At 44.8% G+C, this 27,752-nt stretch overlaps 1 protein-coding gene across 1 annotated transcript in view; it reads right to left on the reverse strand.

Moving 5' to 3' along the window:
- Positions 1–27,752, reverse strand: part of T265_05041 (hypothetical protein) — a gene marked incomplete at both ends in the record, with an annotated part of 54,661 nt that overhangs the window by 17,113 nt on the left and 9,796 nt on the right. The window contains 13 exons of the mRNA XM_009169941.1: positions 934–1,194; positions 3,329–3,449; positions 7,429–7,597; positions 11,162–11,457; positions 11,538–11,662; positions 14,245–14,363; positions 15,415–15,688; positions 16,917–17,040; positions 23,191–23,491; positions 24,651–24,809; positions 24,883–25,031; positions 25,121–25,354; positions 26,430–26,473. Coding sequence (XP_009168205.1) covers positions 934–1,194; positions 3,329–3,449; positions 7,429–7,597; positions 11,162–11,457; positions 11,538–11,662; positions 14,245–14,363; positions 15,415–15,688; positions 16,917–17,040; positions 23,191–23,491; positions 24,651–24,809; positions 24,883–25,031; positions 25,121–25,354; positions 26,430–26,473 — 2,376 coding nt within the window. The remainder of the gene's footprint in view (positions 1–933; positions 1,195–3,328; positions 3,450–7,428; positions 7,598–11,161; positions 11,458–11,537; positions 11,663–14,244; positions 14,364–15,414; positions 15,689–16,916; positions 17,041–23,190; positions 23,492–24,650; positions 24,810–24,882; positions 25,032–25,120; positions 25,355–26,429; positions 26,474–27,752) is intronic.

A 27,752-nucleotide genomic window follows, 5' to 3' on the forward strand; every position in this document is an offset into this window, starting at 1 on the left:
ATTCAACCGACTACTTCAGTCACGAATTCAGGCGACCATAACATACCAGACAATTATGCTTCTCGAAGAAAAACCAAGCGATAAGTTCACTTAGTTCAGCCGCTCACTTCAATTCGGGTTACTGTGTGCACCCTCGTCGAGCATCCTAACTACCTTCTTCTACTCAAAATCATTCGACGACGAAACAAGCAACCGAAAAGTAGACATGTGAGTTGTTCAGGATGGAGACGACATTCATTATCGTAAAAACAAGTGTGCGAGTTGAATTCGTATACCACTAGCCCTGTTGCTACACCTAGTTGAAGAGCCTAAACAAACGCCCACACTCTCGGACGTTTCGTTTCAAAGCTCTTTAGCTCACATGTCCCCTGAAGCATTCGTATGAGTCGGACGACCACACGAGATAGCTAGTTCACAGCTAGCAAGAGTGCACCTAACATCGGCCGAAAAAGAGTCTATATTTCATCCAGCTCCGTTACCGGTTCAGATGGCTTGGTCACGAGGACCTTAGCATCTTGAACAGAAAACAGAGTGAATGAAGCCAGTTTAGTTTATAAGCGTACCATTCAACCGTTTGGTGGTAGCAAACTGAGAGGTAATCAACGGTCGGTCACGAGAAGTTATCATGTAGTGTTAAAGTATGTACCTAATGACCAAAGCAATCTACGAGATAAACGATCCTGAACAGTGTTGTAAGTGTGATGCGGGACACTGCGAAATGTTCACACGACACATCCAGGCGAGTAAAAGACTACCGAACAAATAAGACACACTAGATAGTCACCTACTAATAGATTTTAAGTGTGTTCAACTGTTCATTGTAATTTTTCGCTTATTGAACACAATCGATGTTTAAGTGAGTTCGCTTTCTGTCCACAAACCTGAGGCTTTCCACTTCCCAAGCAATAGTCAAGAAATAATGGAAACGCTTACCGCCTCATGTTCAATCCGGTCGGTAACAGATCGTGTGGCCAAACCAAAGTCCACAATCTTCACGTGATCACTTGCATCTACCATAATGTTCGCCGGCTTCAGATCGCGGTGGATTACATTTTTCGAATGAATATAGGCCAGTCCGTCAGTCAATTCACGGAACAAACTCCAGGCTCGGTCGGGATTAGTCGAGAGGCCTTCACAGTCAATTACGTGACGTAGTGTTTTGGATGGACAAAGCTCCATCTGAATAATCATGTACTGGGTGGGTACAGAAAAAAGGATGGATTTAACTTAACAACTAGGTCTCAAATCTGCTTGCTCAGAGAATGCGGTAATTAAGCAAAAATGATATCGTTGAGTAAAACGAACATCAAATGAGCTTTCCTCCAAACATTATGAGTGGTTTGCTTTACTGGAGTATGCAGCAAAAAGAGCAAATTAGCCTTCGAGTTTTCTCGTTCTGCCGATATTATGCAGTTAGCGACGCCAAACTAGACCGAAATAAGGAACCACGGTAGGTCTAAGCGTTGACGAACTAAATTTGGTCGTCCTCACCGCAGAGGGTAGGTCTAGTGGTTTCTCTCAAGTAGTTTTTTCTTTGGAGGGGCTGTTGTATAGTTCGTGGTTCTAGAACGATTAGGTGGTAGCGACTAAAACTGTAGGCGAATTACTTGAAGGTGAGTGAGAGATGGGTGAGCTGTTCAAATGAGAGTTATCGACGGGATCAAAATCGTTTCACACTCGTTGGTCGGTGAGAAATATAATTAATCCAAATACACTCATTTGCAAATCAATTTGGTGCTCACGGGGGACTTAATTGAATCTCTCGTTTATGATATTCTACAGCCGGATGTGCTGTTACCCAGGCCGCTCATGTTTCAGTTGGTACGATATTCGAGACATTGTAGTACATTTTCATACAGGATACTATTCACAAGGTTGTCAGTTTTCAGCAACCCTGTGATTAGTCTCCTTCGTGAAGTAGTCCACTTAGGAAAGAACGAATCTTACAAGTCGCGTGAATGTTGTACACGAAAAGTCCCTATCTGAGAAGCCAACTAATAAGGAATCAAGCATGTACCACGCTACCTGACTGGAAAGTCCTGACTGGCTGGCGAATCGATCGTCATAACCAGGACAGTTAGTGGGTCGTCATTCGATGGGTCGGGCACACCAATCAAATAGCTCAAGTGTGAACACGTTCGCCTGTTCAGTCATGATAATTCAGATGCGTCCAACGTGCCTTGGTGGAATATTGGGGTCTGGGGTTCGAATTCCCGGCACCGGGATTGAATGTTCACTGCTGATGAGTTGTAATAAGGGCGAAACTCGAGCTCAGTGCTTCCCTTTGGTGTGGACTTATCGTAATAATTACGCGAGAACAGGAACACGACCGTTCAAAGGGAGTGGTGCGGCCATGAATATAGTTCTTTAGGAGTTACTTACCGTAGCGCGTCCCATCTCAGAGTTACGTGATTTTTTCCCAATGAGGAAAGATGGATTACGTTACGTTTGTGAAAACCCAATAATAGCCGAATATGCTAAGCACATTCTACATCGTTCAAACCAGAGTGGTGTGACTATGTACATAGCACGGAATCATGAGGGGAACTAAGCGTTTGAAAGATTAACGACGCTACGTCCCGTCTAAACGTGAGCTGAGCCATTCCTGACCGAAGGACCGCGGGTTCGAATATACTTAGCGATTTATACTAAGAGTATGGCTGGTGATTCACAAATCGGAGGAAACAGTTGCACAGTGCTCCTCTGCTTTCTAGTACCGATTGATTAACTATATGTGCCGGATGGAATCCCAATAGGAAACTCAACTTTGCGCCATGTGAAACGTAAAGGCACAGATGTGGAGAGTAAATGACAGGAATACTGACTGCAACGTGCAATTGTCTTCTCCCAATAGAACTTGAATAAACGGTTTCCTAGTGAACATCACTCTTGAGAAGGATATGGAAACAAGCAAAAGATGTTCAGTTTCAGGGTGTGGAAGGCGTCAGAATAGACTACAATCCTGTAACAAATCTCCGACATGTCCCAAGTGGTTAGAGCGCGAATTTCCTGACCGGAAGGTCCGTGATTTGAACCCGACCTCTGCATCTCGACTTTCCCTGTCTAGGCTTGGACAACCTGGCAGGATCTGAGCCCTCGTGCAACCTTCGGATGACATGGCAGTTAGGCACCGAAAAGTTACTACAGCTGAACGAACAAATCTCCGTTCCTATAACGATAACAGAACAGTTTCTTTGGGATAACCAAGCTGGCGATATTCAACCCATAATTATCCAGAAACCATACAAGCTGGACAACCACAGGGCAGGATGAATTTCGAGGATTTGAACCGTAAAATGCAGTGCTCAACTGGGAATGTCAAACTCACCCTTATATGACGTCGCGAGGGCTTTGATGCATCACCTCTACTCTGCTTTTCTGAAGAGGCACTTGAGTCCGAGCCTGTGGAGAGTTGATTGGGTGCCGCACCACTTTCTGGACGAAATGACCTAGAAGAAATCGGGAAAATAAAAACGGTGAAGCGGTAGCAAGCTAATTAATCAGTCAAATATTGTGGACGGGGAACTCAATGTCAGTCGGGCTAGACTTTAAGACCAGGAAGGCGAAAGCTGAACACTCGCCACTGTCTTGGAGCAACCAAGAAGAAATATGTTGTTCATGGATGTTAGGTGGATCGAAATAGCTGCCATTAGAAAACCACTCTGCAATTGACGTAGCACCGTCAACGACCGCACCAGAAGTCAGGTGAACATGCGATCCGGGCTCCTTCCCCAAATTAACACACGAAACACTTTCTAGGCGATAAACTCTGTCCAGGATGTGAGCACAGTTCACTTTCGCTGTTAATCCTTAGTAGAAATGCCCATGAGTTGTCATTATCCTCATCACAAAAACAATATCAGTATTCAACACCAGTTCTTCATTGTCGTATGTCTCTGCAATTATACAAATTGATGGATCACCTGTCAATATAGTACGAGAACCAGACGCATCTTTATCGTCCAGTGGCAGTACAAATGTAACTGGAGGCCTACGACGGGTCATGTTAGCTGAGATACACTACTCCATTAAGATGAACCTGCCAGCTACTGATAAATTCATCAGGCTAGCTAGTCGATAAATCAACGAAATTTATGGTTTGCCGAGGCCAGCAACTGCTAATAATCGAACATCATGTCGATTGGACGGCTGTGTCAAGTGCAGGCTGGGGGCTACACCAAGGTATGTCTCGATTGGTCAGAATCTCAGCCAATCTGGATTGAGCATCTATAGCTCGACGCTTGTCGCCCCCTCACGGGAATTCTAGCGCGACCTTGTCGAACTCTCTGTGAGTGCTCTATAGATACAGCTGTAATAACCTTCCTTTGTCTCCATAAAGCGCTTTCTCAAGTGACCGTGCCTTTTCATATACCATAATGAGCAGAGCAGGGAGCCAAAGCCTGATATAGAGGTTGCACCACCGTCAACGAGACACAACATAGTGCCCGTGCACTAACACAATAATCATATCACTGAGAACTCGAAGAATTCTGAGTGATCATGTGTTGTTGTATCCCTTCCCATTTCCCCGACTTCAGTACTTCCCTTAGTCCCTAAAATCCTACCACTTTGGACTTCCAATAAAGACACGCCAGGTTACACTTGGAAGAACTCGTTTCTACCCTAGGTTAGTTCAGGAAGGACACTATTTCCACATCAAAATACCAATATTTTCCATATCGCAATCCTAGATTGTCCCGACAAGAGTTGTGTGCAGTCGTTAAATGAAAGTAATCCGGTAGCAAATGCTATTGTCATCGTATACTTTCCCAGTGGGGAAGAAAAAAATTTTCGGGATTGCAGAGTGAATAGTCCCGGATAGGAATTGCGACGAGGAACATCATCGCTCAAGACACTTACACCTCGAAGATGGACGGTGGAGAGTTGCCGTTAAGGAACTCTGCATTTCTTCGGCAAAAAGAAAGGCGTGGTATTGCTACCTAGTGTATTTGACCAAACCATTTGGTGCACAGAATGCATTGATTTTGGGTCCACAGGTAACGCATCGTTAGAAACGGAACTTAAAAGACGTAAAATCAGCAAAGAGTGGAACATGATCGCAAAATCAAAGTAGGGATCTCCTCATGGTGCTGTCCCGTTGGGAGGGTTTGCATTTATCAATTCCGATCATTTAACCTTGGAGAGTCTAAAAGAATGTTTGGATGACATCTTGACCGACGATGGAGCAACCGTTAAATCGAATCTGGCATCGTAGACGTTTGCACCTGTATGCACCCGCGGTAGCAGGACTAATAACTGAGATACCCAATCAGATTGGGATAAGGATTGAAATTCAAACCGCTTAATAGCTTCACCAAACGGAACAGATGCGGTGGGCAACGTGGTCTGATGTTTGGTCTTTTTGGACTACCTCACCGCTCTGCATGCTTGTTGCGATAGCAATAGCCTGGAAAATCCGAACGCAGGCATTCCAGTTTTTGGAATTAGCAGTTTTCCACATTACATGGATGAAGGCATGCAAAAAACACTACCTAAGCGAAATAGATTGATTCGAAGCTCGCAATCAACCCAAAAGGATTTTCATCACCCAATCTGAGACTATCAGGAAAGGCAACCACTGAATGTCCGAAATCTACTGAGACCCTCAGCTCCGCTAGGTGCTGACCAGACAGGCAACGCTCCATCAATATGCAGCGCTTCACAGTCTTGTACCAAACCCAGACAGCGCGAGTCAGCGTTGATCAAGGTCAGACGACGCCCCGCAATGTGCAGCGCGTCGCAGCTTCGTACCAAAGCCAAACCGTGTGCGTCACCATTGGGCCAAGTTCAGACAATGTCCTTCCAATAAATAGCTTGAGACCGTCATAGTTTCGTATTCGCACGCACTCACGCTCTTGCACTCGCTTGTTCGGAATATAGCTGTTGTGTTCCCTTCTGTGAGTCTTTTTTCCGGCATTAGGCACTGGAGCGGGTCAGCAGCAGATTGGCGAATCAGTAGGTATAACAGAAACGATGCAGCTCCGATGCTGACACCGGGCTACAGAATATTCAGTTCAAAATAGGCGACTTTGAACCAAAGGTCAATAAAACAGCCACGTTTTTTCTTTTCCCTCTCTTCTCAAATTCGTGCAAGTTTCTGTGGCGTTCGGACACCCAGACTGGCACCAAGTACCATCCTGGTAGGCCTGACATGATTTCAGATGGGCTTTAATCAATCCCAATGGATGGTTAACCGACTGGTTACGTAAATCACTGCCTAGAAAGCCGATGTGAACTTTCCTATAGTGCTTACAGATGCACTCAAATCCGACAAGGCAGCTGCTCCAAAATGAGGAAACAGCATAATCGAAATACTCATTGGAAGAGATCTCGCTGTGAAATTACTGGGACTATTCTGGCGCAAACGTACTTTAGAGTGGCTTATCGCGGGTTATGTACACCATCCTTTGAACAGTCGGCCAACAAATGACCGCGATGTATCAACTGGGAGACCGAAAGATGATAACCACACGCCAAGATAATGATTTAGCTGTAACACCTTTTGCGTACCTAGCTTCCATGTCACCCGAAGGAAGCACGAGGACTGGGATAGTGCCAGGTTGCCCAAGACAGACAGGAGAAATCACGATGCAGAGGTCAAATCCAAACCACGCACCTTCCGGTCAGTAAATTCGCGCTCTAAACACTGAGCTATCTTCAGGCACTACTAACGGCCTATAAAATTTGTAAGCTTTAGTAACATATAATGCGTATAAGCTCAAACAAAACGAGAACTTCGGTGAGTTGAACAAACACTAAGGAACATGCCACCGAACTGCACAGTAGATTTACAGCCATCGGGTACATGTACCTTAAGATAACACAGAATCGAGCGGATTGTTGTTAGCTAACTGCAGAACAGGTAAAAGCAGTGTTCACATCACTCGCGTTTGGACAGCTTTCCATCTTCTGATTACTCCACCTCATAGATCCACGCAAAACGTGAGACGTTATTATGGACATCATCGGAAGTGCACATTCTTGACACCTCCAGGGTTCGAACTTTCAACAGAAGCAAAAGTGCTACCGCTGCTGTTGCTGCACTGAATGTACCTGAATTCCAAGATCCGTTCGGGGTCTGATTAAACTTGAGCGAAGAAATGTGGGATTCATAGTCATATTCGACGATGACCATCGTCACACTTTGATGGTAGCAATTTGGATCACCTTACTCACAAAATTGAAGGAATTGACGGTAGCCCGACGAATAAGGAACTAGCTATGCTCGGTTTCTTAGACAAATGCATACGAAGCGGAAAAATCAAACTCCAATTCCAGTTTCGAACGTGTAATTGGAAATTGTTTTTTTTTCTCAGCGTTATTAAGTAGTATCATCCCAGGAATTTGACTAAGCTGCACACTGGAATACAGACAGGTACACAGAACCGAGCATCTAGAGTTGTTTGGGGAAAGTAACGGAAAACCTACACATGAAATTTGTCGCTGACTTCGTCTACCTGTCCAAGGCGAATTGAAGTAGTCTGTCGACATCGATTGGAACTGCTGCTCAGCTTCGACTCCGAGGATGACGATCGGTCCACACTGGGGGAAGAAGCACGACGGAAAAACCGCGTTCGTGAATTCGAGGTTTTGTCTGCTGAGGATGGGAGAAAAGTGGGCTAGTAAGGTGAGAGTAAGTGGTAACATTGAAAAAATTACTTATCATTTGATCTATTCACAATCTTCGAAGAAACCAGTTCTCAGGGCGAAAGCGGGATACGAACACAAATCAGCCGAATTTAGCTGAAATGTAAAATTATCAAGTCCGATTTCGGATAAGCGAAATACACTTATTTGCAAACTAATTTGGTTTTCGGTAGACTCACCTGGAACCCAGCTGAATCTCCTGTTTGTGGTGCTTTCGGGCAACTGAATGTGTTGCACCAGACCACCTCATGTTTCAGTCGCTACGATATTCGAGATATCGCGACCCATGTAATACACTGCTCACAAGGTTGCTGAAAATTCGTCGACAACATACGACCGGTTTCGTCCTTCTTGGGGCTCATTAGGTAGGCGCAGTCCCCGAGTTTCCGTCAACCTATCGACGAATTTTTAGTAACCTTCTGAGTAGTCCGAATTCGGATGTTATGGGTTCGATCTCACTAGAGATTAATGGGACGCGCATTGGCGACGAGTTTAAGCAGGACTGGAACAGGAGTACAGTGCTGCTTGGTTGCGTTAGCAATAATAAACCCCTATCTGCAAGACGGAATTCCGGAATTTCAAATGGTAATTAACCTAGTCGACTGGTGTTGCATAGCATTCATTGAGAGAGCATCAAATCAGGCACAATCATTTTGCTATGGTTAGTGTTCAATGTAGCAACAGAATTGCAAATACCGAGGTATTGTCAAGCCGAACACAAGCAAACAAGACCTTCCTACAACCATGGAAAGCGTAAACCAAGTCAGGTCAATTGTATGAGTGTCGGGGTACCGATCGATCTTATCTGTTGTTCATTTTCAATATCGATCGATGCGTGGTACACTACCGATGTTATTCACAACACAGATCCGATTCCGTTTCTCTCCAATCAGTTCTAACTGTTTACCATGTAGTAGATACGGCTGAAAACTGGAGTTTCATTTTCCGAACAAATCGAGTTACAGCACTTCCGATCAGAAGATTCCTTTTAGACCACCGTTCTCACTCTAATATATACGAATGCCATTAGTACAATGGCATGTTGTATAGTTCAGTACATTTGGGGTGCTGAATACAGCGGCTACTAGTCAGGCGCCACGGGAGGCGGTGTGCGACGTAGACCAAGTGGCAACACATTCCTGCAAAAGTTCGTCCTAGCAATCGCAGCGATTTCTATGGTGTGCGAAATACTGTCAGGCCCATCCGCCATTTGTTGATTTTATCTACTACAGTTCAGCCCGAACATTCAAGTTTTCACCACATTTTTTGCTGAATTTATGACCTATTTGGATTAGGTACGCGTAAAGCTCCTATAACATCATGTTCAGTCTCACAATGGTGTGAAACTCTAGTAAGACTGGGCCAAACTAAGTGAACAAAACAGCCCATTTCACCGTATAGGATGTGCTTTAATATTCCTCAGTGGATTCTTCTCTCTAATCCCACATGCTCTCGAACAGGTTCACACCCGTGCAATCAATCAAACGTTTTGGAAAAAAGGTGATCTTTCCAACGAGGCAGGAAGTTCCTACGTATTGACTAGAATGTGTGATTCATGTATATTTTAGTCAGCTAAGAGGCAGTGTGTTTCAGACAAGGAAGCCTCTGAGTAGTGCTCGGACACACATGACCCTCAAATGCAAAACGCTTCACTTCGTTGATGTTGGTTATAACCTAAACAACTTCCGTCCCACACCACAGTACGGAGTTTGCAGAAAATCATTGGTTTTCACGACAAGTCTGCGTGAAAAGGAAATTGCCCAGGAAATTGTCCGTCAAAATTCATCCTTGGAGGTCATTTAATTCCTCTATCCATTGGTAACAAGGAGAATTCAAGCACTATCAATCACTTCGTTTATTTATCTTCATAGCCCCGGGGTGGAAAACTAAGTGTGATCACGGGAAGTAAAGAGGTGACCGCCGATTTCAAACATCCTGGTCAGTCACGAGCAGCCGATCAACTGTGCGATTTCCTCGCACTTAGAGAGAAATAGCGCCACTTATCCCTCACGTGGTCATGTGTAGAAGGGCTCCACTTGCAAGGAGAAATAGCCACCGAACTTTCAACATTTCTTCATACTACCAACAAACAGCACAGGAGGAACAACTGTTCATACGATGGGTAAACCTTCAATCAGAAAAGTCGCCACTCAAGGGACCAGTTAACACGTGACCGCATGATTCGTATTTTGTGAGTGAAGGATGAGTGACACTAATTTCCGTTCAAGTAAATCACACTGATGACCAGCCACTCGTGGTCTCCAACTTTTATCCAGGATGTTGCGAGCTAGAATCTATCTAGACATTCATGAGATGCACATTGTTGATTATTCCCAATACGGATAAAACACCCATCCAGTGTTTTTCCATTGTTCAGCACAGGTGGGCTTCATTTACAGGAAAACCTCAAAACTGTTTTGCAGTACAAACAAACTCTTGTTTGCTCGTACTGACAGCAAAACTGATACATAAATGCCAATCACGATCACAAGCGCCACCCGATGAACTTCTGGAGGACGCACACGTCGAGTTCAGTTGAGAGGCCGTCCAGATTAATAGCGGTCTGTACCCTCTTAGTCGACAGCATGAGGCTTTAGGACTTCAGTATCGATCAAAAATTCGGTAAAGAGCTGCCTCGAGTAACAAGGTTGGAAATTCGAGTGTGCGACCTCTGCAGCGTTTCGTAGAGTCTATTGTACACAGCCATAGGATATGACAGAAATGCATTAATGCATCCATACACTCTTACGTGCAACTAAAGAACAAAGGATGAACCAGTAGTGAGCCCACAAGGTAGATCTGAGAGATCAAAGTGCCAGGCTGTGCGTGCCCCCTCCCTCCCAGAATAAACTATTCTCCCGGCTCAGCTCACTCTGTCGGACCCTACTGCTGTTTGCTGCTTCTGTCTCATAGGCTCGGTATGTATTTGTAATCCCTGATGAATTTCTAACCTTTGACATGTCGAACCAATTTAGTCGACCATCTTTTACGCGCGCTTTTTGACCAGTTGAGTTACCGTGTGTTGTGCGCAGGCGCGCGTCGCAAATTAAGATCAACTTGCCGTCTTCTCCGGAATTTCTTTGGACTTGCACTACTTCGTGAAACAATTTAGACGGAAACCTCCATGATTTGATGTTTGTACCCCTTTTTATTACGCATTTTATACATATAGTACTGCATTTTACTGATAAATCTCAAGAATCCACAATTTCTGAGTAGTGATTTGCGCATCATTCAATTAGGCTTTCTCGAATACATCAAGTGTTCTACACGCACCAACACGAGAACATTTCTTGGCACCCCGCGCGGTGTGTCGGAATAACGAAAAAAAAACAGCTATTCTCCGTTTTACACAACTCGACCGAAGATTGAAAGCTAAGGCTTCCTCACCTCCACGATACCATGACATTTCACGAGAAGTGGTAGAAAACGGTGTGGTCCTATGTTTTACTCTAAACAGGCTATTCTCCTTTTACACAACTCGACCGAAGATTGAAAGCTAAGGCTTCCTCACCTCCACGATACCATGACATTTCACGAGAAGTGGTAGAAAACGGTGTGGTCCTATGTTTTACTCTGTCGTTCGCCTCGCATTTATGAACAGGATCCCAATCAGAAACACCAATCGAAGAGTTCCGGTTTGAATCAAGGTCCACCTGATCATCTTCGGAAGTGGACGACAACTCACTGGTCACATCGGATGAATCGCCGTCACTGCTGCTGTCGCCGGGTCTAACGACGGATTCTGACCATGGCATAGTGGGAAGCGGAAGTGGTCGACAAAATGTGTCCTGCCACGAAGTGAAGTAACTAGAAAGACGGGGAAAATGGTATGATCACAAGTGTCTAACAAGCAACACCAAAGTCCATCAGATAGAAGAGAGGCCTACCGCACAATGTTGTCGTGTTGAAGTGCAGAAAGAGTGCGTATCTCTCGAAACAAGATTTCCACTTGACTATCGTCTATTTTGATGCACTTGATTGCGTAATCCCGATCCTCTATGATATTACGAGCCTGGGAGAAAAAGACAGGAAGATGATGTATAACACACGAAAACGGATGGCAGAAACGAGACGACAATTGAAAAAACTTCGGCTAATGCCATAATTAAACCGGAATTGAACTGACCGGCTGAAACATAGTTTCGGTACATAGCAGTCACGCGACACCAATGTAGCAAGACAGCCCAGATAGCAAAACACCGCACTCATCAATACAGGAACAATCGAAAGGAACCTTCCAAAAAAAATTCAAACCATGACTCCGGGGCGTTAGCAAGTCCTGGTTTTACAAAGGCGACATTTGGTTTCAACTTAACACGCACCTACGATATTTTGTAGTAATGTCAGGTTTTTTTTCAGGTCGGGTAATGAACCGATCTGAACTGTTGTACAGGGCACGTATTTTAGCTTCAGTACATGATTTCCTAGTAGCTTCAAGCGTAAACAGAGAGGTAGTCAACCCTTGACTTGGCAGAGGAGTATGAAGGAGATCATGAAACGCTTGAGTGCTGTCGGTGCTACTCGCCTTCCAGGATGGGGACCGCGGGATCCTCATTGCGCCTGGTTGGAGACATTACAAGATATGGCTGCCAACCGATATCAGTGGCGTACTTGTTGCCAGTTTCTATCCAGATTGCCTGAGTGAATGCCGAAAACTGATGTCATGCTGTCGATGATGATGATGATGATGAATGAATGTCTGGAGGTGTAGACACCTCGGAATGATTGTAGTAAGCTAGCACTAAGTCTCTTCCCTGTCCACCTTTACTCTTTTCTTTACAATAAGGCTTACAAATAAACCATGGTTGTACGGCAGTGAAGCATCGATGTTGAAAACTGATGTCATGCTGTCTATGATGATGATGATGATGATGATGATAAGCTTCATGCGATGAAGGATCTGAAATAACTTTTCCCAAATTCGAACGGCATGAAGTCTGGTTATCCGCCGAGTGAGTGAGTGTGAGAGTGAGAGTGAGAGTGAGAGTGAGAGTGAGAGTGAGAGTGAGAGTGAGAGTGAGAGTGAGAGTGAGAGTGAGAGTGAGAGTGAGAGTGAGAGTGAGAGTGAGAGTGAGAGTGAGAGTGAGAGTGAGAGTGAGAGTGAGAGTGAGAGTGAGAGTGAGAGTGAGAGTGAGAGTGAGAGTGAGAGTGAGAGTGAGAGTGAGAGTGAGAGTGAGAGTGAGAGTGAGAGTGAGAGTGAGAGTGAGAGTGAGAGTGAGAGTGAGAGTGAGAGTGAGAGTGAGAGTGAGAGTGAGAGTGAGAGTGAGAGTGAGAGTGAGAGTGAGAGTGAGAGTGAGAGTGAGAGTGAGAGTGAGAGTGAGAGTGAGAGTGAGAGTGAGAGTGAGAGTGAGAGTGAGAGTGAGAGTGAGAGTGAGAGTGAGAGTGAGAGTGAGAGTGAGAGTGAGAGTGAGAGTGAGAGTGCCGTCAAATGAGTGATTATTCGCACGAGTGTGAAGGCAAAACGAAGCAACAGATGAAGAATTTGCATAAGCTGTGGAGGCCCAACAGTTTTTATATCTGTGTATACACCCACTATGAGCGATCATATCCTTGGGATGCTGACTGCATTCATTACTGTCTGGTATTGTCATTCTCACTCTTTACCTATGAAGTGAAGTTCGGCACCTACTGATACATACGTAGTCAGGATTGTGTGGCCAAATAAGCCCCTTGATTGAGTGTTACAACAACTTCAGGAACCGTATTCCTATTTAGGGGCTCCAGAGTGCTGCAGAATAAAACGGATATATTGGAGGTTTTTTGGGAAGCAGTGCATCAGTTCTAGCCACGGCAAACAATGCTGCAGGTATCCTTCGCGAGATGGCTCAAGTAGTTAGAGCGTGAATTTGCTGACCGGAAAGTCCGTGGTTCGAGCCCGACTTCTGCCTCTCGACTTCTCCTGGCTAGGCTTGGGCAGTGTCTCAGCCCTCGTGTTTCCTTCGGGTTGCGTGACAGCTAGACACCGAACGGGTGTTACAGCTGAACGATCTATCTATCTATATCCTTCGTTGAAAAACTCATAGGATGCAGGACAAAACAACAGGCCCTCAGCACCAGAAAGACAGCGATCTGGTGGGAAAACACGGCAACATCGGCACACTGATACAAGCCCTTTCCATCCATGCAAGTGATAGATATTAGCAAACAAGCCACGCTGTTAACTGTAAGACTCGTCTCGACACAACTCATTAGAAAGACTATAAATTTGCTTGGTGCGCAGCCTTTCTCGCCCAGTGTACCGTTCAACCTACCCAATCTGCCAGCAAAAGACCGTCTGCAAGACAGCGTCACACAATGGAAGTGACCTGGATTTGGGTTCGGTGTTGGTCTTGAGCCCAGAACGCCAAACAACAAGTGCCTTCACGGTGACCTTAGAAGAGCGATTATTCACCTTGTTTTAATTCACGCATTGTGTAGAACGTTCAGATATCAGCGTTTGCTGAATGGGAAGAGTCCGGTCGGAAGGAATCCCGAAGGTCTTCATAAAAGGAAAACTTGATAGAGAAACACTTCACTAAGCAAAGTAAAGGCACCACTTGAGTAACACTGAACAAGAATGCAGTCAGTAGGGATTCAGTTCAACAAAAAACGCACCTTCAGAACACAGCCAAATCCACCTTTGCCAATAACACTAAAGTCTTCAAAATCCTCCAGTAACCTCGGTTTCTTCGTATTGCTTGACAGATTCGGTGGCTGTAATCCAGGTTTGGCGGCTATGAGGTGGGGTGAAAAACAAAGCAGGTAGATGTGCGAATTAAATGCAAGCGAACTCAGTTCATTCAGTTAAAGAGTAGCTTCTGTTTCAGGCAAAAAGTGAGCATTCCATGTGTGGAGGTTTATTCTAAAAAAAAGCAATGTTCACTGTCCCCACTCACTAAGTTCAGTATCCGTCGCAAAAATATCGAGTCAGCTAATCACTCGGTCGTTCAGTCACGAAATACGTTAGCTACGGTCTCCTTCGGTTACGAACGGGAGAACGATGGATAGCTATGTACTGGAGGAGCGCAGACTATCCAAGCAATGTTGAACTACCTCCGTCACCCATTTAAGTGGGAAGGTGGACCGCCACGGGCTGAGAACCATAGTTACCACACAACAGCACACACGCAGCACCGGTGGGTCAACTGTGTGAATTTTGCGCCACATATTCGACAATCGGAAAGGCGGTACATGTTAGCCCGAATGAGTTTAGTCTGTTGTCAGATCGCTTGCCTCATTTATGCCGTTTCAATCCTGCACAAAGCTGAACACTACTAGTTCTGTGAGGTAGTTGATCTTCCGACACCCGAATTGCATGACCTAAACTGTCGAGGGTGACTGGCTAGTCAAAAATCTTCTGGTGGGCTTCAGCACTGTTGGTTCAAAGTCCATATTGCATCCAAGAAATTCGTCACAGATACGCTGAAGGAATGCGTACACCTTCGGGGCGTACAGAAAGAAGGACGAAAACCACGGTAAGACAGTGGGGGGACAGATGGCACAGTGAAAGGAATGTCAAATACGCCATTAATTCTGCGGGATAAGGACACCAATCTCCCTCAGTATACGGATTTACCTCCTTCCTTCGACTAATAAACCTGACCGTCCTTTGGCTGGGTGCATCTTGCTCACGGAGCCAGGAAGAAAATGAACGAAGGCGTGACACTCCATTGAGTCTACAAACACGGTGTAGGTACCAACACAGCGGAAGACGATAAAGGACCTCCCAAAACAAAGCCAAGACATGACCAAAAAACAGAACTGCACCCAGCAGAAACAACTTACCAATAAATTGGTCGGTTTGTGTCACATCCAGCGCGGAATTTCCCAACATGGAGCCTTGCAAGTCCAAATCCGTGTAACCAAGCAGGAGTGGATGAGACAGCAATAATTTGGGCGATAGGTCCGGTCGACCATTGAGACAGGAGGACACAAAATCAGCCAAAGACGGATGGTTCGGTGAAATCGCGCGCAGCATGTCTGAAATTGCCGCATCAGATCGGGATGAGCTGTCAGTGAGCAGTTGCTGACCAGTGACCAAATATAACACAACAATGCCCTGTTAAGGGATGGATAAAAAGTGAAAATAACCATGCCAGTGAGGACAGGTACACAACCGAGATAAAGTGGAGAAATGACCTCTTGTGGTTACAAGATGAGACAACTTAACATTCTAACTTTAATTTTGCATGATTTCACAAGCTGGCCCAAATTCAGGCGATATTACAGGTCGCCACAAACCCCCTAGAAGAGAAAACCGATTACAAGGAGTTGGTGACCAGGAGAAACTAAGCAAACAGAGGGTACTTATGGCAGTATCCAGACCAGATAGACAAAATCGATGTGCAACTGTGGGATATTTGAGATGAAACGAATTGCAGAAATATGATTGCTTAAAACAATGTCACCTGGACGACAGAATGTGCGCGAACCGAGAACTCTCATCATTATCATCAACATAGAAGTTAGTATCGGCATCAACACCAGTGTGAAAAAAACGTAAAAACCTAAACTGTTCTAGTGGAATTCCATGGATATCTAAAAGGGGACGAGGAAAAAGGATATCACCGTAAGTGAGCCGAATCATTCCACTGTGGTGGCTAAAGAAGCCGAATTACTTGGCAAAAGTAAGAAAACCGCTACTTAGTAATGAGCAGCTAACGAATGAGTCACGATTAAGTTTTAAACGCGATCATTTCTGTGACACCAAAAGTCTAGATGAAATTTCCAAGCCGATCAACATCCACGACTTACTATCAGACCTACACCAAACAACGAAGCCAACAATTCATCATTAAAGCCGCATACATTAAGATCCAACTACAGTGGCTTCATCCTGAGAATAAGCGACTGAGTTAGGTAATCATTATCCGCATGCAGTGGCGACAGCCTGCTTTATCAACATGCTTCTTACAAACCATACTTAGCGAGCACGGCCCTTCGACATAAATCTCACCGCAGCGTTATCCAGAAGGCGCAGTAACGCACAGGAATCCAATGACCATTAAGTGCATCTGGCAGTCGTTCTGGAGCAACCAAGTGAATTCAAACTGCCGATGTTCCCCTTCGTGTCCGGTGACCCTGACTTCGGGAAATACTCATCAACGATTGTCACAATATGGTCCGGAGCCCCATCAATAGAGCATTAAGCAATCGGTACTATGCTTGGTGCAGATACAGTGAACTGTACCCCCGGTGCAAACCGCAAAATAGTTTACTGCTTTGGTGAGGCTAAATCTACGGACCCTTAAGAAACGAACAACCTGTCATTGGGTGAAGTAACTTACCAGTTGGTAAATGTCCCTGCGCTGTACGTGTCTTTGAAAACGCTTCCGCGTGTTGTGCGGCTTTTTTGCTCCGACTGAAGGATTAACGTAGGATACAGTGCTGTCTTCGACAAGTTGATCCAGTCTACGAGAAGGAAACAAGGACGTTAGGTGTACATTACTTGAGACTTTTTTCTAGATAAAATGATAAGCTTAAAAACCCCTTTCGTAAGTGACGTGCCCACAGTCCCATCGGCTGTGGTGTCCAACATGCAAGCTGGTTTGCCAACGTCAGGAAGCAACCTTTTGTAGGTTACTGGAATATTACTTCCCTAGTAACTGCTACGAGCTAATCGACCAACATACGGGATCCACATGACTACCGAGTAGTTCTCTCATAAAAATAATAATGGTTCAGCTACAACGTCCTTCCAGCGCCTCACTGTCGTGCCACCCGAAGGAAGCCCGAGGGCGAAGATACCACCAGGTTACCCAAGCCTAGACAGGAGCAGTCCAGAGGCAGATGTCAGTTTCGAACCGCGGACCTTCTAGCCAGTAAGTTCGCGCCTTATCAAACGAGTTATCACGAGATCGCATACTCATATGAAGGTCGATTATCCCGCTATGGAATCAAAAGTGTTGACTTTCCCTATCTGCCCTTCTCCAGTGGACCAGAGGTTTATTCTGGGGAATCTGATATTGAAATCACCTTGTACGAAAACGTCAGCAATACCTTAGTCTCGCAAGCTCTCAACAAAAACTCAGTAACTCCCAAACATGCATCTAATCAGTGTACTAGAATTAGCAAAGACAGAACAAAAAAATCTCTACGAAAAACTGCACACTGCTATGTTAGACGTGATATTTTCAGTAACATCTGGTAATGCCCAACTCATCAGACAAGTCAATCGATTATACTGTAGCGGACATTTACATGTCCCCTCAACCAACTTCACTTAATTTGTCCAGTACATGGGTGTTTACTAGATCCCACGACTTACCTGTTACATAAGCACACAAGTCACGTGACAAACGCCGTTTCACCCGCAACCTTGACCGACTACAAGTCAGTTCCTGTCTTGTACGCATCGGAACTATTCATATTTTATACACACATCAAACTTTCCTATATATAGGAAGCGACAACACAGTCAACACGCATGGACTCGCGCGCGCGCAGCGAGCAAGTAGTCAGCTAAACACTCCAAGTCCACGGACAATCATGGAATACGTGTAACAGCCAAACTGTGGAGAAAACACGTTCCCACCGTCCGGACTTTCATCAAGGAACTCTCACATACGATAAGTTCCTTTATTGACTTGCTCCCATTTCGCATTGTATTCATTTTTATACGTGTCGCAACCACACTAAATATCTCTATTAGTGCACACACGCCTTCTGAATTGCATTACTCTGATCATCAGCTGAGCACTAATAATACCATCGATAAAACAATTGTTCGTAAGCCTTGTGGGATAGAGACTGGCTGATCAGCTTTGCAAATGAGAGCAGCAGCTTGAACTGAGGAGTTATTGCTGATAACAGGGGACCCGACGTGCCGCCTTAGAGGCCTCAAAGAAAAAGCATTGAGAAGCACGTTAATTCGATGCAAATCGAACAATGCAACCGAGACAAACAGCACAAAGTCAGTCTAAACACCTTCCAGGGGTCGGGAATAGTGACTTACAGTTCACTTAAAAAGTAGCCGCGGACAAATTCACAATTTTCCCTCATTATTAAAAACACTGGAAACTGATCAAGCACATGTCGCGCTCGCGAAAAAGCTACAACGGGCAACTCACAACGGGTAACATGCTCCGCAAAAATAAGAACACACACCAGATTGAAGTGGTATGGGATGCGGAAACAGCTGTCATGGTAAGTGATCTTGACAAACTGTTCTGCCGAATGGCAAAGCTGCGGATAAGCGGCAAAACTAAGCGTCCGGCCTTCGTGATTTAATGTGACAACTCATCAACAATCTTAATCATAAAACCATAAGATAGACAGTGAAATTTTAGCCAACTGGTAAATCGCTTTCAAATAGTTCTTGACCACGACGTAGCCCAGCAATTGAAGCGCGAACTTACTGACCGGATGGTCTGTGGTTCGAACCACACTTCTCCTGTCTAGCCTTGGGCGACCTGGCAGTATCCCAGTCCTCGTGCTTCCTTCGGGTGACATGCCAGCTAGGCACCGAAAAAGCGTTACAGCTGAACGCTTATTTATCAAAATAAAGTAAAATAAAAGATCCAGGACGTGTTCTTCTGTGGTTGTTCAATTAAACTAGCAGCCTCGAACGATACAAATCCAACTGTGACAACTACGCCGGCATCAGCCTTGTCATACAGGGACCGAGATATTCAATATGGCTCTTATCGATCGGCTTTCCATCCATGGACAGGCGCGTCGATTATAGAGGGTTTCTGAGAATTCGGCATCGCTCTGACCATGACCGATCCCGGTGCCTTGTGAAACGCGATATTACTGAAGAGTTGTGCTACCATTTGTTGAACTGATACGGGTCCACAGATTTACAAGAATAGCTTAAGCAATGGTAACTGACGAGGAGTCTTACGGCTTTGACATTGACATAGGGGTAAGGTAGTTACCCGTTTTATACTATCCATCCTGCATGTTTGTGACCAGAGCACGCAAAGAAACGTTGGATCGAGTTTTTACACCACGTCAATAGTACCTGTTTGAAGGAATCACGTGTGGTTCCACAGAACACTGAAACACTACGGTTATCTCGAACGGCTTCCAACAAAGATGATCCTCATCTGTGTTCGATGTGAATTTCTCTCAAGCTGCCATTGAACACCGAGTTCGACCCCCAGACTAAAATACATCAGCTTCAACACTATGCTCAGTGGCCATGTCTTAGCCAAAAAAGAGTGAACATCTGCACGAAAGTGCATGGAAAACATTTTTTCAAGTGAAAATTATCCTTCGGTATTGATAATCTAGGAACCAACATCTAGGTCTAGCAAGCTGTTATTTATCTTTTTTTCTTTACAAATGCGAGGACTGCCCAGTCTGATGCTGAAGGCCTGAATTCGACCATTAGTGGAGGATTATTCTGAAAACAGGGTTTTCAAGGACATCGAAGACACTGTTTTGGTACTCCAAAACTAGCCTATAATGGTTCGAACAAATCCTTCACACTCCAGAAGATGAATTGGTCTGGCGTGTTCTCAACCAATGCCACAATATAGGCTGCCGCTGCCGATGTGGTGGATCAGCAACGTCAAGCCACACGTTAAAAATACTGGTCACCAATCGATACACAGCTTCAGCCAGTGGAAGAAAGGGTAAGGTGCCATCTATGTGGATCTCACCGCCGATCGTCAAAAGCGGGCGGGTTCACTCTTCCGTGCGAGTAAATCGAATAAAAGGAGAGTGCTGTTGAGCAGCACAAACTAAAATATTGTGCTCGGTAGGTGAGTAAAAGCCATTAATGTGGCTATTCTACTCGATAATGTCCCAGTGGGCTCGAACAAGCTCAGTGGTAAGGCGTAACTTACTGACCAGAGGTTCGAACTCTATTTCCGCCTCTCAACTGCTCCCGTCTAGGGTTGGAAAAACTGGTAATAGATTAATTAGCCTTTGTGCTCCCTTCGGGTGGCATGGCACCTAGGCACCGAAAGATGTTACAGTTGAACGGTTCTGAGTGAGTGAAGTAGGAATACGTCTATGGCGGGAATACCACCTTATCAGAGCATAGTGAAAGCTATCGAACCGTATCAAACTGATACAAGAAGATTTCGAAAAGTCTCCATACAGGTTCATAATGCAACGAGAAGTTCAACAAGCCTGCTAATATTGGAACTAAAGGAATAAAACCAATGTGATACAAAGCAAGCGCTTCGAAATGTGTGAACCAGTCTCCCTCGACTGTAGGTCATTCTACTTCAGTAGATAGTTAGTGTAGCTATCAACTTCTGGCACCCACTTCCAAAGATGGCACGCTTAATCACTCAGTATCCTACACTGGTTTGTCGGTTAAGTCAAGCAAACCTCAGCCAGTCGTTTAACTTGAAAATGGGTTGTTCGCATGGAGTATATTCATTGTTGTGATTCTCTTTGAGCAGTAAAATAGTGATTTAGGGAATTATGAGAAAGGTGCTTTTTTCCTGAATTCGGGTATTTGTTTCCCTCTCCTTGCTTTCATGCCCTGGAGGTGGCCTTTCCTGCCTTTCGACTTCCCCTGTCTAGGCTAGGGCAACCTGACAGGATCTCAGCCCTCACGCTTCCTTCGAGTTGAATGGCTGCTAGGCACCGGAACGGTGTTGCAGCTGAAAGAGTGGTGCGTGACCTTTCCTAAGTGAAGTTATTGCAGCCCATAACCTATGTTCCTAGTTTCCGGTGGTTCTACTGCAGATCTAGGCACAAATCACGGGAAGCCGAGCACTTGCCTGGCAAAGAAATCGTATTCACAAACGGTGACCTGTCCACGACTGCCAACGAATATACTCCTCGGCTATAAGGGAGGAAGATGAAGGGAGAAAGACCATAAAGCTGGGCGTTTGTAACAGAAAACAGAGGAAGAAGTCGAGTAACGTGCTCAAAGAAAGTGGGACAGAAGGTTCAGACAACAGTGCTTTAACAGATTTTTTTTATTACCGATTCGCTTGCAGTATCGACCGAGTGAGAAGGATTGTTCCTCAAATGTTAGCGAACAAATTTTCACTGCATAACCACAAGTCAATCTGGCTTACCGTCCACTCCAAACAGGGGAGCGATTCGCACTTCTGCACTATTCAACTAAAATGGAAAGTTAACTCGAGTCCGAAATTCACCAGACGACAAATGCCAACGCGATTATTGACGAGCAGGCTTTATAAGCCACAACCAGAAAACAAAGGGCTGGTCGTTCTTCAATGAGGCCGAAGCATCCAAGTAAACCGCGTCATGCAAGACCACGACAAAAAGTGATCATCGACCATAAAAAAACATCCAATTAGGCAACACCCTCAAACACCAAATGCTGTTGAAGCTCCGCAACTTTTCTTACAAGCGATAAACTCTCCATGGCCCAGAAAAAGCCTACCGCAGATGTTGTGACTTTGCTAATCGTATTCGCCTACCTGTCGGTGAAAAGCAACAAGCGAGTTTTATATCTTTGTCAGGGCACTGTGTCGATAAACCCACCCTGTTATGTTCCGGTTCCGAGAGGATGAAATCGTTTATATGTGATGGAGGAGAAGAATAACAGACAGATGCTACCCAAGGTGCAATAGGTCTCCTAAGGAGGGACAGGCCAGGTGATTTTTTTGAGAGGTAGGTTTTCCATCTTCACTGAAACGGGTTTTCATAAAGGTATGTCGTAACAAAACGAAGTGCTTTCCCAAGCACTCTTTCAGTTCCTTCAAAAGAAAACTATGCGGTGACGAGTCGCGGTCAACGGTGTCATGGAAGATACTGAGGTGAGAGAGTATGAAAAGGGGTAAAGGCTCTCTCTTGTCCTACAGCAGTAAACACCTTCCTACCGTTCCTACTGAACTGTTCACATCAGCATCAGACTTAGGGTCCAGCGAACTCATAAATTCGAATCATGTCCAAGGATATGAGAGATAGTCAATTTCCTTTATCCGATAAGCATTTACTTAATTGATTCAGGGTAATGGGCTCACTTGAAGGAATTGGTCGGTTTCAGATATCTCTGACTAATGCTGCCACAAACGGCAATCACAGACAAACTCTGGAGGATTAAGACTCATTCCCAACAACGAACATGGAAAACGAATCCCAAGGGTAAATTCTCTATTTTGGCTACGCTGTAACTTAGTGGACGACCGTGCAACTTCGTATCGGTCCCTTGGCTTCCTACTCCGCCCATTTTGGCGTATCAAAAGACACGGTAGCTCTAGACAGCCCTTAATGGAGACAAAAGGAGAATCATTACATCTGTATTTATAGGGTAATCACAGAGCGTTCCACAAGGTCGTGCTAGAATCACCGTGAGGGGGCGAGTTAAAGATGTTCGATGCGGATTGGCTGGCATTCTGACCAATCAAAGCACGCCTTCGTTTGGTCCGTGACCTGCATGTGACATATCCGTCCAAATGATGTAATGTTCGGTTAGTAGAGACGGCTGGCCTCCGTACAGGCTAACACATTACAGTGCAATCTTTTCGATCTCAACCTTAAACTACCCCCAAATCTACTTCGAAGTTTCCCATCCTCCCCGAATATTACATCCCCAAAACCCATCACCTATAGCAAACCACAACGAGCATGCTTACAACACAAAAGGATAAGGTTGTCGGATGAACGCAGAATGAAAAACACACCTGTAAGTTTCTGTGGGCCATTGAACAGTCATGAAGCCAAGCCAAAATACAGACCAGTTGTTGAACTACGTTTCGAATCCAAGATAGATGGAGCGCATTGATTGCGTGAAAACGATAGGACTGCCCGGTTGTTCCGCAAGTCACTGTGTTTTCGCATACCAGCTGGTGTCGGACAAATGTGTGGCTACTCATCAAGTTGGTCAGGCAAATGCCAGGCGGCTGATCACTAACAATTCTCACGATCGACCATCCATGCCACTGAGTGTCTGTCTGCTTGTTTGGCGTTAATTTCACCTCCCCTGTCGTAGAAAAAAGAGAGAACAGGGTTTGTGAAGTGTGCTTTGGTGCATTATTAAAATTGCAATCTCACCTTGTCAACTACTCGCTGGTGAATGGTGCCGTTTAACTTCCGTCTGAAAAGAGTACGGGTTCTAGCTACCCGCACGATTTGCGATGATTCTCAAAAACCGCGAAGTGGCTACATTGCTTTTCGATGTGGATTGGAAACTTTAAAAATCGCGAAACTTGTCAACAATTAGATGTACACTTCCATATTTCCTTCCTACCGTCAGTGTATTCGCCCAATCAGATAAACCTTCTGTTGGCGCATTTTCGGTTTAATGCTCTAAATGGGGATGCAGAGTTTTCGGACCAAATTTAATATTACTATTACGACGACTGATACACAAGATTTCACTAACAATCTGAATGATCAAAAGCACGATTTCATATCAATTCGTGGGCAAGAGTTGCCAACTGAGAAGCATCCCATGTGTTGGTGTGAGGAACTCATATTGCTTGTTCTAAGTGTGAGTAGTCAAGATCACACACGACTCGCTAGCCGTCACAACGGGATCTGTCACTTATTATCAATTTATTTAATTGCACCATGTTAATGGCATAAGAATTAGAAGAGGATTAGAAATATATGATAGATATGATTAGAATTCAGCATATACGGTTGGAATATATTGAAAAACGCTTGCAGTTGCTACAAACTCTGTTGCGTTCTTCCTTTTTAAACTAGTAAATTGACCTTGGCAACAGGCAGCTCTCTGCATTCCACCAGCTTCTTCTTTCCAAACTACCATCAAGGAAATTCGACCAATCGTGAAGTGATCATTCTTCGAGAAGATAATTTTTAATCACTCATAAAAATTCAAGTAAGGTTTCAGTGAGTATGGTTAATGATGGCCTTCCGTAACGGTGGCCAGCTTGCAATACACATACCGACTAAAAACTGTTTGAGGACAAACAAGACAATGTTAGTTTCAACCTTTTAGCACAAAAACTACATTCGTTTGATCACAAAAACCCAACAAGTGGACTATCTAAATTCGAGATGCGGGACTCGGAAGAGATGCAAATCGTTACGACGAGATTTGCCTCACCCCAGAAAAGGAGATTGTAACAATGATGCGCAGGCTGATGAGATGGAATTTATAAAATACTACGAACCTGATGGTGCTCGATTTCTCAAGTGTTGAAAAGCTACAATAGGACAAAGACCAACAGCAGACGAAGACGAGCAGCGCGTAAAACGAACGATCTGCGATGAAATACTGTTCAATGTGTCCAAGAAGGCACTACTGACGGATGCGCCAAGTTTTCCAGTAGCTATACTGCACGAGATGAGGGCGTAAAAGAACGATCTGCGATGAAATACTGTTCAACGTGTCCAAGAAGGTACTACTGACGGATGCGCCAAGTTTTCCTGTAGCTATGCTGCACGAGATGACCCATTCATCGATACGCACTGTTTGACCGGTCCCAGTGTGTATACCATCAAACCGGGCTTTGCAAGGAAACATGCTCGGAGAGACATCGGTGGAGGAACGGCTGAGTGGGGAGACGAACGAATGACATTAGAAGAATGCATGGAATGGGTGGAAAGCTGATTGATGATAAGTAAGTGAACGAAAACCTACCTGTGAGAAGATAGTGGTTTCAGATGCGGACCATCTATACAGCAACCACGATTAATTTCAATCTCGTTGGTCGTAGACAGAGTGGTGTGCGTGGATTTAGAGGGTTTTGATGGAATCAAAACTGGAATCCTAAAGGAACAGGAACATCTGTGCCTGGAAAGAGAACATCCTTCGTCCTTCACCATGTGAACCTCCATGTCGGTGGTGCTAGAACGGACACCCCGCGCAAACAGTCTAAAAATATAAGGGGATAATTTTAAAAAAATACATGATGAGTAGCTGAGGACAGACGCTTTCAGCTTTTATCAGCGTTTAATCGTATACAGAGAAAACCGAAAGCTGATGAAATGCAGAGTGGAAGCCCGTCCAAGTGACAGAATTGGCTGCTCACCAAATGTGACCTGACCAGGTAGCCCTCTCAATGCCTGCAATCGACGAAGATATCCGTAGCTCACCTCATTTTAATGAGTCCCACCAACCCTGCGCCTCTCAATAGTGAGCTTCATTCACAGAGATAAGCTCCGCTTGGAATAAAATCCCTCGTTATCGACTCATTTCAGTTTAATTGCCCAAAGTTAAGAACAGCAGCTTGGAAATTAATCGAGCTCGACCCTACCACAAGAGTTGCGTCGGCCGACAGACTGAGTGATAGCCCAACAAGGATCACATGTACACTGTGATAGCAAGAGGGGCCTATGAAATTTTCCAGATGACTGTTACGGGTCTGAAAAAACAACGACAGATGTAGTAGTGGTAGTATACGGGACAAAGGGTGAAGCAGCAAATTGTGTCACACAAGAACTGCAAGCATTCAGAGTTAATCAGTTTCGGTTAATTACTACTGTGTAGTCTAGAGTGGAACAGATTAGAATATAGTTTCATATGGGAAACTACTCACAGTGTTGCTGAAAACTCTTCGACAGCCCACGAATTAAGTTGTAGCCGATGGTTTCGCTGACGATTGCCGTTCTTTGGCCGGTTGGTCGAGTTGGATGACGATGAGCATGACTGTCCCCAGCAGTTGTGGAACATCATAAACGAGAGATTCAGTTGAATCTCTAGTGAAAACCGAATTGATTTGCAAATGAGTGTAGTGTATTTCATTAGGATATTCTCGCGAGAGCCCTCCCACATATTTTCAGTCAGGAAGAAAAGGATTTTTTTTAATTTCCCACACAACGAAATGATGTTTGTCTAGTGAGGGAGGCTATGTACCAAAGTTGGAGTACAACTATCGGAAACATAACAGATAAGCGGTAAGACCTCGCCTGTGCAAATTTCGGCGATCAAACCATAAACTAACACTTACTTAGCAAGTTCCGCTTCTTCTTGTTTTCGTTTTTGTAGCGCTGACTAAATGGGATCAAAACACACAAAAAAACTGTGAAAATGGTGAAACAGCTAGTCGTAGTGACTTGAATGACCGAATTCCGGCGAGATAGGCGGTAACTCAAAAATCTGCCAGTATTAACAAATTAGAGGGAGCAACTAGCCTTTCCGATCTAGTGAAACCCGAGGAAGTGAGAACGATATTACTAAGTATGCTGAGTAGAATAGAATGGTCGCGAGATTTTATGAAATGTCTGAGATCACTAACACACATTTAAAAGTTCGAATGGACGGCTGGGCATCCACGGTCAGCATGGCTACTATATCATCCTGCCGCCAATATCGGAGCAAAATGATGGATGTCTACAGAGCAATCCGTCTCTATGAAAAAACCTCCATCTAATAAACACTTGACAGAGGGAATATTTTTTACGATAGACTTCTCCCGTAATACGAATACCAGTAAACAGGCAGTAAAAAGTCCACATTCGAACAATAATACTCAAGTCTAAATAAGACAGCCACTAGGCGAGTGTTTGACAGTCTCATATGTGCTCTTGACCTCATTTAGCTTGCCCGATAAAGTCAAAAGGAGCGTAAGTCAAATGAAAGTAAGCCTGTGGCTAAACGAAGCTCACAGAAATGGCCACACTGGTCACTCGCGTTCGACCAGTTCTGCCTCCGTCTTAGCTCAACTACAACGCGCGTCAGTGCAACGGTGGCGGAATGTTCGCCTCACACATCAGGTGTTCAGTGTTCAAGGACAGGTCAAGGACGTGCACTGCGAAGCAGCTGTAACGAAAGCGAAACCCGGGTACATTGCTCCCTCGTTTGGATGTGGACAGACATGAACGAGTGCACTAGTATGGGGTTAGTGATGTGAGCACAAATTCCACGACTATACTTGACACTGTTCGATCAGTGAAATGAAGACAGGCTTCTTCCAGTGATGGGGACACCGAACAAAGCAAGACTTTGCGTTGTGGCAAAGCTAGACGGAGCCAACTCCCACTCTGGCGCACAGCTATCACTAGAGGTTCCACGTTAATGTTTTCTACTTTTCAAAACGGTTTTTCTTCGTATGATGTTAGGTCTGCCGTTCGCAAACGTCATTCATCAATCCAAACGGTTTGGTTGCCAAAAAACGTTCAGCTGTAGCACCCTTTCGGAGCCTAGCTGCCATGCCAACGAAAGGACGTACGAGGGCTGGGATAATGCCAGTTTTCCCAAGCCTAGACCGGAACAGTCGGGATGCTGAGATTGGATTCGAACCATTAAGCTATCTCGAGCCCTGCTAGTGAAT

This window comes from Opisthorchis viverrini (assembly GCF_000715545.1).
Source record: "Opisthorchis viverrini unplaced genomic scaffold opera_v5_91, whole genome shotgun sequence".
Lineage (NCBI taxonomy): Eukaryota > Metazoa > Platyhelminthes > Trematoda > Opisthorchiida > Opisthorchiidae > Opisthorchis > Opisthorchis viverrini.